We start from the raw sequence: 10,000 nt of genomic DNA, 5'->3' as shown, positions 1-10,000 counted from the left end.
ATCTATCTATCTATCTATCTATCTATCTATCTATCTATCTATCTATCTATCTATCTATCTATCTATCTATCTATCTGCGGAGTGTCTGTATCTGCTCATCGGTGGGAAGCTGATGTCGTCCTGATGCTCCTCATTATAGTGACATTGTTTATACATTCTGAATGTCGGTTCACACACTAATTAGCGCGTGATGTGTTCATCCCGTCTACTCGCGTGCACTCTCTTTGAAGTGCATGGCACAGTGTTGGGAGCGACGCTAATTACGCGGAAAGCCAGGATCATTTTTGAAGAACACGGCGCCGATGACATGAGCTTGGTAAACAGACAGCGTGGGTACATCAGAGCGGCTCCACGCGGCGCCGCTAACAGGACAAAACTGCCTTTGCATTCGACGAGGTGGCCCTTGACACGCGCACACCTCTCCCTGTCGACTCCGGCGCGCGCCGGCGCTCCGCTAATTGACAGCGGGCGCGCGCCGTTGTCGGAGGCTGCTGGCATTGTCTCCCGACATGTAGAAGATCAATTTAACAAGTTAGAGTGTCAAAATGGATAACGAGGAATAAACTCTAGCATCAACCCCTTGCTGAAAACATCCATACGCGTCCATACAGGACTCCACTGCCAGAGCGAGGACCAGCTCGACTGACAGTGCGGCTCCACAAACTCGGCTGTTTCCAAAAAAGAAACCGCCTACCATAAGTGACATGACGCATTTACATATTGCACAAAGTATTTATTCACACTGGAAACAGGTTGAGTCTGCACGCCATGAAATGTAAACAGTGCTGGTGTCCGCGACAATTACATCTTTATGTCAATGTGTAGTCCTGATATGAGCTTAATAATTGCCCCCCTGGTGGTTATTGAAGGTACTGCAGGGCTGTTCTCTCCGCATTTACATTACATTTACGGCATTTAGCTGATATTTAGTTCTCTCCAGTGTCAAGCACATGGAGTATCAGAACCAGAGGTGGGTAGAGTAGCCAAAATCTGTACTCAAGAAAAAAGTACTGTTACTTTAAAATAATAATTAATCCAGTAGAAGTCAAAGTAGTAATTTAAATGATTACTTAAGTAAAAGTAAGAAAATATGTGTTAAAAACACAGATACTCATGTTTGAGGTACTTCATCTTAATTCATTTAAATACTCTAGGCAACAACTTTTTACACGGAATTGAAATATAAGGTATTGTTTATTAAAGTGTATTTTACATTAAGTATATATTACATATTCATAAATAAGGCTGTTATTACACTCACAATATGTACGGTATTAAACCTCTTTCTTCAGCGTTCAGCAGTTCTCTACCAACACAGAGTGGCTTCACTTTCCCTGGTATCGATTTCCCACAGGTCTGTTACACATAACGATATGTGAGTGTAATCCGTTCTAAACTGATTGTTCTAGTAGACAGCTAAAATCACCTTGGTAGGTCACGTCTGCTAAATGCCTTAAATGTAAATATAATGGAAGAAAAACACTATAAACAGCTGTTTTTCTTCACTCTGGGTCTTTGTGCTACTTTGTGTGTGTGTGTGTGTGTTATGTTTAAGCTACATGAAGTTTTTCATATCAGCTAAATATTGGGCATATAACATAAGCTACAAGCATCGTATTAGAGTTGGTGATCATTTTGTGATTGTAGTTTGTGGGCACATTCTGAGCTCTTGCCCAAGGTCACCTACTGGACATTTTACTGTTTGTTATATTTACTTCACAATTAGGCGACCGATCAGTCAGACTGGCTGGCTGGCTTTCCTACATTGTTACGAGGCTAACAACGGCACCTGTATATAGTTGAAACAAATATCACTATATAAAATCAGTTACAAACCTTTTACAAACTTCAAACCTTTATAATTTTTATAATCTTGAAAATATGCCTCAACATGCCACACCAAGTTCAGGAACACAGGAGTTCAGTTCAGTTCTCTGCTGCATGTAGTTTAGAGCCACGTAGCTAGCTGGCCATTTTTTTCTGAATATTATTGATAGCCAAACATACTTTATGTTCATATTACACACACATATATGAGAGACTTAGAGAAAAGGATATATTGTGAAAAACATTTCATAAGTCATTTGAGTCGTTCTCTGTTCATTAAGTCGGTCTGGAGGTGACACTCAGTGTTCATCTTTACAGATTTCACTCAGTGTTCATCTTTAGAGATTTCACCAACCCAAAACATACAAAATGTATGAATTATTTTAAAATGTTGACTGGGCTAGGCTGTAGTGAGGATGTAGCTGTAGTTTAGCTGTAGTGAGGGTGTAGCGGTAGTTTAGCTGTAGTGAGGGTGTAGCGGTAGTGAGGGTCTAGCTGTAGTGAGGGTTTAGTTGTCATGAGGGTTTAAATGTAGTGAGGGTCTAGATGTAGTGAGGGTGTAGTTGTCATGAGGGTTTAAATGTAGTGAGGGTCTAGTTGTAGTGAGGGTTTAGTTGTCATGAGGGTTTAAATGTAGTGAGGGTTTAGCTGTAGTGAGGCTCTAACTGTAGTGAGGGTGTAGCGGTAGTGAGGGTTTAGCTGTAGTGAGGGTTTAGTTGTTGTGAGGGTCTAACTGTAGTGAGGGTGTAGCTATAGTGAGGGTTTAGTTGTCATGAGGGTTTAAATTTAGTGAGGGTCTAGTTGTAGTGAGGGTGTAGCTGTAGTGAGGGTTTAGTTGTCATGAGGGTTTAAATGTAGTGAGGGTTTAGCTGTAGTGAGGGTCTAACTGTAGTGAGGGTTTAGCTGTCCTGAGGGTCTAGCTATATTGAGGGTTTAGCTGTAGTGAAGGTTTAGCTGTAGTGAGGGTCTAAATATAATGAGGGTCTAGCTGTAGTGAGGGTCTAGCTGTAGTGAGGGTCTAAATATAGTGAGGGTCTAGCTGTAGTGAGGGTCTAGCTGTAGTGAGGGTCTAGCTGTAGTGAGGGTCTAACGGTAGTGAGGGTCTAGCTGTAGTGAGAGTTTAGTTGTCATGAGGGTCTAGCTGTAGTGAGGGTGTAGCTATAGTGAGGGTTTAGTTGTCATGAGGGTTTAAATTTAGTGAGGGTCTAGTTGTAGTGAGGGTGTAGCTGTAGTGAGGGTTTAGTTGTCATGAGGGTTTAAATGTAGTGAGGGTTTAGCTGTAGTGAGGGTCTAACTGTAGTGAGGGTTTAGCTGTCCTGAGGGTCTAGCTATATTGAGGGTTTAGCTGTAGTGAAGGTTTAGCTGTAGTGAGGGTCTAAATATAATGAGGGTCTAGCTGTAGTGAGGGTCTAGCTGTAGTGAGGGTCTAAATATAGTGAGGGTCTAGCTGTAGTGAGGGTCTAGCTGTAGTGAGGGTCTAACGGTAGTGAGGGTCTAGCTGTAGTGAGAGTTTAGTTGTCATGAGGGTCTAGCTGTAGTGAGGGTGTAGCTATAGTGAGGGTGTAGCTATAGTGAGGGTTTAGCTGTAGTGAGGGTTTAGCTTTCGTGAGGGTCTAACTTTAGTGAAGGTTTAGCTGGCATGAGGGTCTTACTCTAGTGGAATAGTTTAAGAGCTATTTAACTGAAGGGCTCTTCTGTAATTTAATCTATTTCAGAGTGTTTTAGCAATAAAACTCTCTGTATTATGCTTGAGCATATAGTTCATTGCTCGTAATCCGGTATTTAGTTAAGTACCTTGTGTTTGCATGATTGCGTGTTCTGTCCATGTGTTGTCTATTCTTTCCTGTTAACTCTCATCTGTTAGGCCCATTAAGGCAAGTTTAAATCAATTATGTTGCCATGGCAATAAAATATTGAATCTCAACTATGTGTCGAGCGTATGGGCGGAGCTATACATCAGGCGCGCACTGATTGGCTGTGCGGTAGCGTTGGTGTCAGGTAACGCTGGAGCTGAACTAGAACAAGCATGTAACCAAAATAGAGCAGAAGGAGGATTTCTGTCAGAAGACATATGACAACAAACATTTCTATGAAGTTTCTATTTATAAACAGCGTAAAAGGAAAGGAAAACACCAATGTCTTCATTGTGATTTAGATGCTGTACCCAGTGCTTGTGTTCACATTATGTTCAAGTGTGTGACTCCTGTCTGAGTGTGTGTATGCAACATCCACACACATCTACGGAAACAGAAGTACCGCTCAGGGTTCCAACTTTCTCGCTACCTGATGTTCCTGTCTGGAGTTGGAGCAAAACAACCACAACAGCAGCAAGTATTATTTATACAGCGCCTCTGCCAAGCTCAAGGTTGCCTCACAATCAATACCTTTCCTCCTCCTCCCCTCCGCGTGGACGTGTGGATGGTGAGACAGCCGTGCGACTAAACCCGGCTCGTCTGTAACGAATTCTGAAGCGAAGTGAAGACGCAGGAGTGGCGAATTCTGATAACCCCACGTGCAAGACTCACGTGGTAGGAGGAGCGCTCTTCTCTGTCCAGGGGTTTGGTGACGTACATCTTGCCTCTCTCGGGGTCGATGCTGAACACCTCGTTAGGGGGCTGGTCCGCCCCCACCCCTGTGATGCTGTACCTGATGTTGATGGAGCGATCCTTATCCGAGCGGATCTGCAAAAGACGTGGAGAGATACTGTTAAATTCCTACGACACGTCCGGCGCCGGCTGTCAGGAGCAGAAATGCCAGCACATCGCGGGCAGGAAGGCCAGCCCGGGCAGACAACAGGTGGGCAGTGCACAGTTAAAAGACAGAATACACAGAGCATATGGCCTTGACGGCATCTACCCTGACAAACGAATCAGTCTGTAGCAGAAACGTGACAAGAACCTGTGCTCAGCAGGCCCACGACAGCAATCAGAGGGAACTCTACCATTCATCACACACACACACACACTCGCTCGCTCACTGCATTAGTGCTACAGAGACATGCGAGGTGCATTATGCTCAATGAGAAATTCGTTATTTCTGCATCTTTTCAGGGGGCAGCGTGTGGGCGTATCCAAGAGCACCTGTGTCATTTCTCTGGAGTGGGGGCGGAGTCAGACATAAGCAGGGCGGAGACTGCAGTGACATGTTCTCCTGAGATTACAAGGCTCTGCAATACAGCCTGCACACTGAACTGGAAGAGTTGCTACAGAAAGAGCCAATGACTTTTATGCGAAGCAAGCATGAGCATAGACTCCATTTTGGCACCGATGCTACTCCACTGACATGCATAATGTCATGTCAGAACAGACCACATGCCTGTGACACACACAGACCTCCACATACTAAATGAGGTTTAACACAACCAGAGAAGCTTCACACCCTTGAAACTGTTTACCAAAGATCTCGATGAATTAGGTAAGGTGTGTTTGGTCAGGTGTGGTAGGTCAGGTGTGTTAGGTCAGGTTTGTTTGGTCAGGTGTATTTCGTCAGGTGTGTTAGGTCAGGTGTGTTTAGTCAGGTGTGTTAGGTCAGGTTTGTTTGGTCAGGTGTGGTAGGTCAGGTGTGTTTGGTCAGGTGTGGTAGGTCAGGTGTGTTTTGTCAGGTGTGGTAGGTAAGGTATGTTAGGTCAGGTGTGTTTGGTCAGGTGTGGTAGGTCAGGTGTGTTTTGTCAGGTGTGGTAGGTAAGGTATGTTAGGTCAGGTGTGTTTGGTCAGGTGTGTTAGGTCAGGTGTGTTTGGTCAGGTGTGTTTGGTCAGGTGTGTTAGGTCAGGTTTGTTTGGTCAGGTGTATTTTGTCAGGTGCGATAGGTCAGGTGTGTTTGGTCAGGTGTGGTAGGTCAGGTGTGTTTGGTCAGGTGTGGTAGGTAAGGTATGTTAGGTCAGGTGTGTTTGGTCAGGTGTGGTAGGTAAGGTATGTTACGTCAGGTGTGTTTGGTCAGGTGTGGTAGGTCAGGTGTGGTAGGTCGGGTGTGGTAGGTAAGGTATGTTAGGTCAGGTGTGGCAGGTCAAGTGTGTTTGGTCAGGTGTGGTAGGTAAGGAATGTTAGGTCAGGTATGTTTGGTCAGGCGTGTTTGGTCAGGTATGTTAGGTCAGGTGTGTTTGATCAGGTGTGGTAGGTAAGGTATGTTAGGTCAGGTGTGTTTGGTCAGGTGTGGTAGGTAAGGTATGTTACGTCAGGTGTGTTTGGTCAGGTGTGGTAGGTCAGGTGTGTTTGGTCAGGTGTGGTAGGTAAGGTATGTTAAGTCAGGTGTGGTAGGTCAGGTGTGTTTGGTCAGGTGTGGTAGGTCAGGTGTGTTGGTTCAGGTGTCGTAGGTCAGGTGTGTTTGGTCAGGTGTGGTAGGTAAGGTATGTTAGGTCAGGTGTGGTAGGTCAGGTGTGTTTGGTCAGGTGTGGTAGGTCAGGTTTGTTTTGTTAGGTGTATTTCATCAGGTGTGGTAGGTCAGGTGTATTGGTTCAGGTGTCGTAGGTCAGGTGTGTTTGGTCAGGTGTGGTAGGTAAGGTATGTTAGGTCAGGTGTGGTAGGTCAGGTGTGTTTGGTCAGGTGTGATAGGTCAGGTTTGTTTGGTTAGGTGTATTTCATCAGGTGTGGTAGGTGAGGTGTGTTTGGTCAGGTGTGGTAGGTCAGGTGTGTTTGGTCAGGTAAGGTATGTTAGGTCAGGTGTGTTTGGTCAGGTGTGGTAGGTAAGGTGTGGTAGGTCAGGTGTGTTGGTTCAGGTGTCGTAGGTCAGGTGTGTTTGGTCAGGTGTGATAGGTAAGGTATGTTAGGTCAGGTGTGGTAGGTCAGGTGTGTTTGGTCAGGTGTGATAGGTCAGGTTTGTTTGGTTAGGTGTATTTCATCAGGTGTGGTAGGTGAGGTGTGTTAGGTCAGGTGTGTTTGGTCAGGTGTGGTAGGTAAGGTATGTTAGGTCAGGTGTGTTTGGTCAGGTGTGGTAGGTAAGGTATGTTACGTCAGGTGTGATTGGTCAGGTGCGGTAGGTCAGGTGTGTTTGGTCAGGTGTGGTAGGTAAGGTATGTTAGGTCAGGTGTGGTAGGTCAGGTGTGTTTGGTCAGGTGTGGTAGGTCAGGTGTGTTGGTTCAGGTGTCGTAGGTCAGGTGTGTTTGGTCAGGTGTGGTAGGTAAGGTATGTTAGGTCAGGTGTGTTTGGTCAGGTGTGGTAGGTCAGGTTTGTTTTGTTAGGTGTATTTCGTCAGGTGTGGTAGGTCAGGTGTGTTAGGTCAGGTGTGGTAGGTCAGGTTTGTTTGGTCAGGTGTGTTAGGTCAGGTGTAGTAGGTCAGGTGTGTTTGGTCAGGTGTGGTAGGTAAGGTATGTTAGGTCAGGTGTGGTAGGTCAGGTGTGTTTGGTCAGGTGTGGTAGGTCAGGTGTGTTGATTCAGGTGTCGTAGGTCAGGTGTGTTTGGTCAGGTGTGATAGGTCAGGTTTGTTTGGTTAGGTGTATTTCATCAGGTGTGGTAGGTGAGGTGTGTTAGGTCAGGTGTGTTTGGTCAGGTGTGGTAGGTAAGGTTTGTTTGGTCAGGTGTTAGGTCAGGTGTGGTAGGTCAGGTTTGTTTGGTCAGGTGTGTTAGGACAGGTGTGGTAGGTAAGGTATGTTAGGTCAGGTGTGTTTGGTCAGATGTGGTAGGTCAGGTGTGTTTGGTCAGGTGTGGTAGGTCAGGTTTGTTTGGTCAGGTTTGTTTGGTCAGGTGTGGTAGGTAAGGTATGTTAGGTCAGGTGTGCTTGGTCAGGTGTCGTAGGTCAGGTATGTTAGGTCAGGTGTGGTAGGTCAGGTGTGTTAGGTCAGGTGTGTTTGGTCAGGTGTGGTAGGTCAGGTGTGTTTGGTCAGGTGTGGTAGGTCAGGTGTGTTTGGTTAGGTGTATTTCGTCAGGTGTGGTAGGTCAGGTGTGTTTGTTCAGGTGTGGCAGGTGAGGTGTGTTTGGTCAGGTGTGGTAGGTACGGTATGTTAGGTCAGGTGTGTTTGGTCAGGTGTGGTAGGTCAGGTTTGTTTGGTCAGGTGTATTTCATCAGGTGTGGTAGGTCAGGTGTGTTTGGTCAGGTGTGGTAGGTCAGGTGTGGTAGGTAAGGTATGTTAGGTCAGGTGTGTTTGGTCAGATGTGTTTGGTCAGGTGTGGTAGGTCATTCTTTGTGACACAAAGCCACCTTAAAGCAGCCAAAATCTGGGTTATAATTTTATGATCACTGTCACAAAAAAAATCACAAGCTAGGAAATAACTCATGAACGTCAAACTGGCGTTTTTGCCGACCCGAGTCCCAACGGCCCAGAAATGTGGATACCAGCGTAAGTACCAGAACCTCAACCTGCCCACATTCACAAGTGTGGTGGGCCAGAAAGTCTTCTAAGAGTCACTCTGGACAAGCACACAGCCTCAGTAACGCAAAAACAGTGCATTCTGTCACGTTAGCAGAAAGGAGCATTGGCAACCCCTCCGTGCAGAGATTTTAAATCCCAGTGAAGCCGGCTGTTCGGAAAGCCCCAGTGACTTCCCAGACTGGGTTGGGTTCCGGTCTTCTAGCCGGTTGGCGGATCACCGCGGTCTGAGCCAGGTGTGGCTGCTCTGGGCGTCCAGGAGCAGAGAGAGAGAGACCAACACTCAGGTGGCGTTGAGACCCTGGTCGTCCCGTACATGACCGTCACCCACAGCCTGATGCAGATGTGTTTTATCCTCTATGAAATGATTAGTATCCGTTCAGAACAGAGCAGTTAAACCCTGACAATGATGCGAGAAGCAGGTAATGAGCAGAGAAAGAGAAAATGACCAGAAGTATAAGATAGCCAGGATTAAACCTCACCCACAGACTTAATGAATGAACCGTTAGAACTAACACAGGCGTTCCACAAAGCAGGACATGAATGGGAGAGGAGTGTGTGTTCGGAGTGAGTGTTCGGAATGTGTGTTCGGAATGTGTGTTCGGAGTGAGTGTTCGGAATGTGTGTTCGAAATGTGTGTTCGGAGTGAGTGTTCGGAATGTGTGTTCGGAGTGAGTGTTCGGAATGTGTGTTCTAAGGGCTGGGCATGGTAACCTCGTCCTTCAATGTAAACAAAGAAACAAACACCTACATGGAGGAGAAAGGTCTGTTGTTCTTTCTGTCTGCATGAATATGGTTTTGTGCTGGTGTTTGGCAGGGTGTGTGAGACGCAGACAACCTGCACAGAGGCTGCATACAGGGAGATTATGCAACAACAGGACGTTCTGCTCTTCTCACCTCTATTTTACCACCTCTCTCTCTCTCTCTCTCTCTCTCTCTCTCTCTTAACTCTCTCAGACACTCTGCCTTCTCTTTCCATCTCTCCGAGTTTCTATGGAAACAGAAAACATACTTTAAAAACTCAATTACTTAAGTCTAATGGTCAGGACACGCTACCAGCTCCCTAATTTCTTCTAGAATTGGCCACACCCCCTGGAACATCCACTAGCTTGCAAATGGGCACTGTGAGGAGGAGGAGCTCTGTCACCCTGCCTGCTGTGCTGTGGCCCCTCCCACATGGTGCTTTCTCTCTCACACCATACAGCAAGGTGTCCAGGTGTGTGTGTGTGTGTGTGTGTGTGTTCGTGTGCAAAAACAACTGCGAGGTATAAGATATGGTTACACTATGCAAACCTTCAAAAGATTCACTGATAGAATTATCTAGAAGAAAAAAAGCCATTTGCTACCAGCAGAGCAATGGCTCTCTCTGTTCCGCTGCTATCAAATTAGACGTTTATGTGGATTATATTTCTACAGTCCGTTCAGTTAACATTTATTTGAAACGCGTCTCCCTGGGGCTGTCAGGGGAGGGAGGCTCTTTTTCTGATTACTGGTTGTGTTCATCTCTTATCCTTAAAAACACCAGCCCATATCTGCATGTGTTCTCTGTTCCACACAACTTTAAAGAGATTTAAAATGGAATAGATGCGCTGGATGATGATGATGACGATGGTGATGATGATGATGGCTTTTGCAGAACTACAATGTTTGCAACAACATTATAAGCATGAAAATGTCTGAAGATCTAAGTTATGAGGCTGCTTTTCAGACTCAGATTAGATAACACACAGAATAAACTTCATTTTCACACCTAAATTTAGCCTAAAATGATGCACCACCGCTGTCTAAAATTGGCCAATAACTTTATAAAACCTGTAAAATTGACAGGGAGATATTAAAAGATTAGTGATGTGTTCATCATATGTGAAGTGTAA

The 10,000-nt window shown here is 45.6% G+C and overlaps 1 protein-coding gene across 2 annotated transcripts in view; it reads right to left on the bottom strand.

Annotated features, from left to right (window-relative positions):
• The window catches only part of LOC113589297 (cadherin-4-like), a 297,607-nt gene that overhangs the window by 47,465 nt on the left and 240,142 nt on the right, over positions 1-10,000 (bottom strand). For both annotated transcript variants that reach the window (XM_035522244.1, XM_035522245.1), the window contains one exon: positions 4,353-4,508. In XM_035522244.1, the coding sequence (XP_035378137.1) occupies positions 4,353-4,508 (156 nt within the window). The remainder of the gene's footprint in view (positions 1-4,352; positions 4,509-10,000) is intronic.

This window comes from Electrophorus electricus, chromosome 24 (assembly GCF_013358815.1).
Source record: "Electrophorus electricus isolate fEleEle1 chromosome 24, fEleEle1.pri, whole genome shotgun sequence".
In the NCBI taxonomy this organism is placed as follows: domain Eukaryota; kingdom Metazoa; phylum Chordata; class Actinopteri; order Gymnotiformes; family Gymnotidae; genus Electrophorus; species Electrophorus electricus.
The sequence above is the reverse complement of the archived record's forward strand: the minus strand, read 5'-3'. Positions and strand labels throughout refer to the sequence as shown.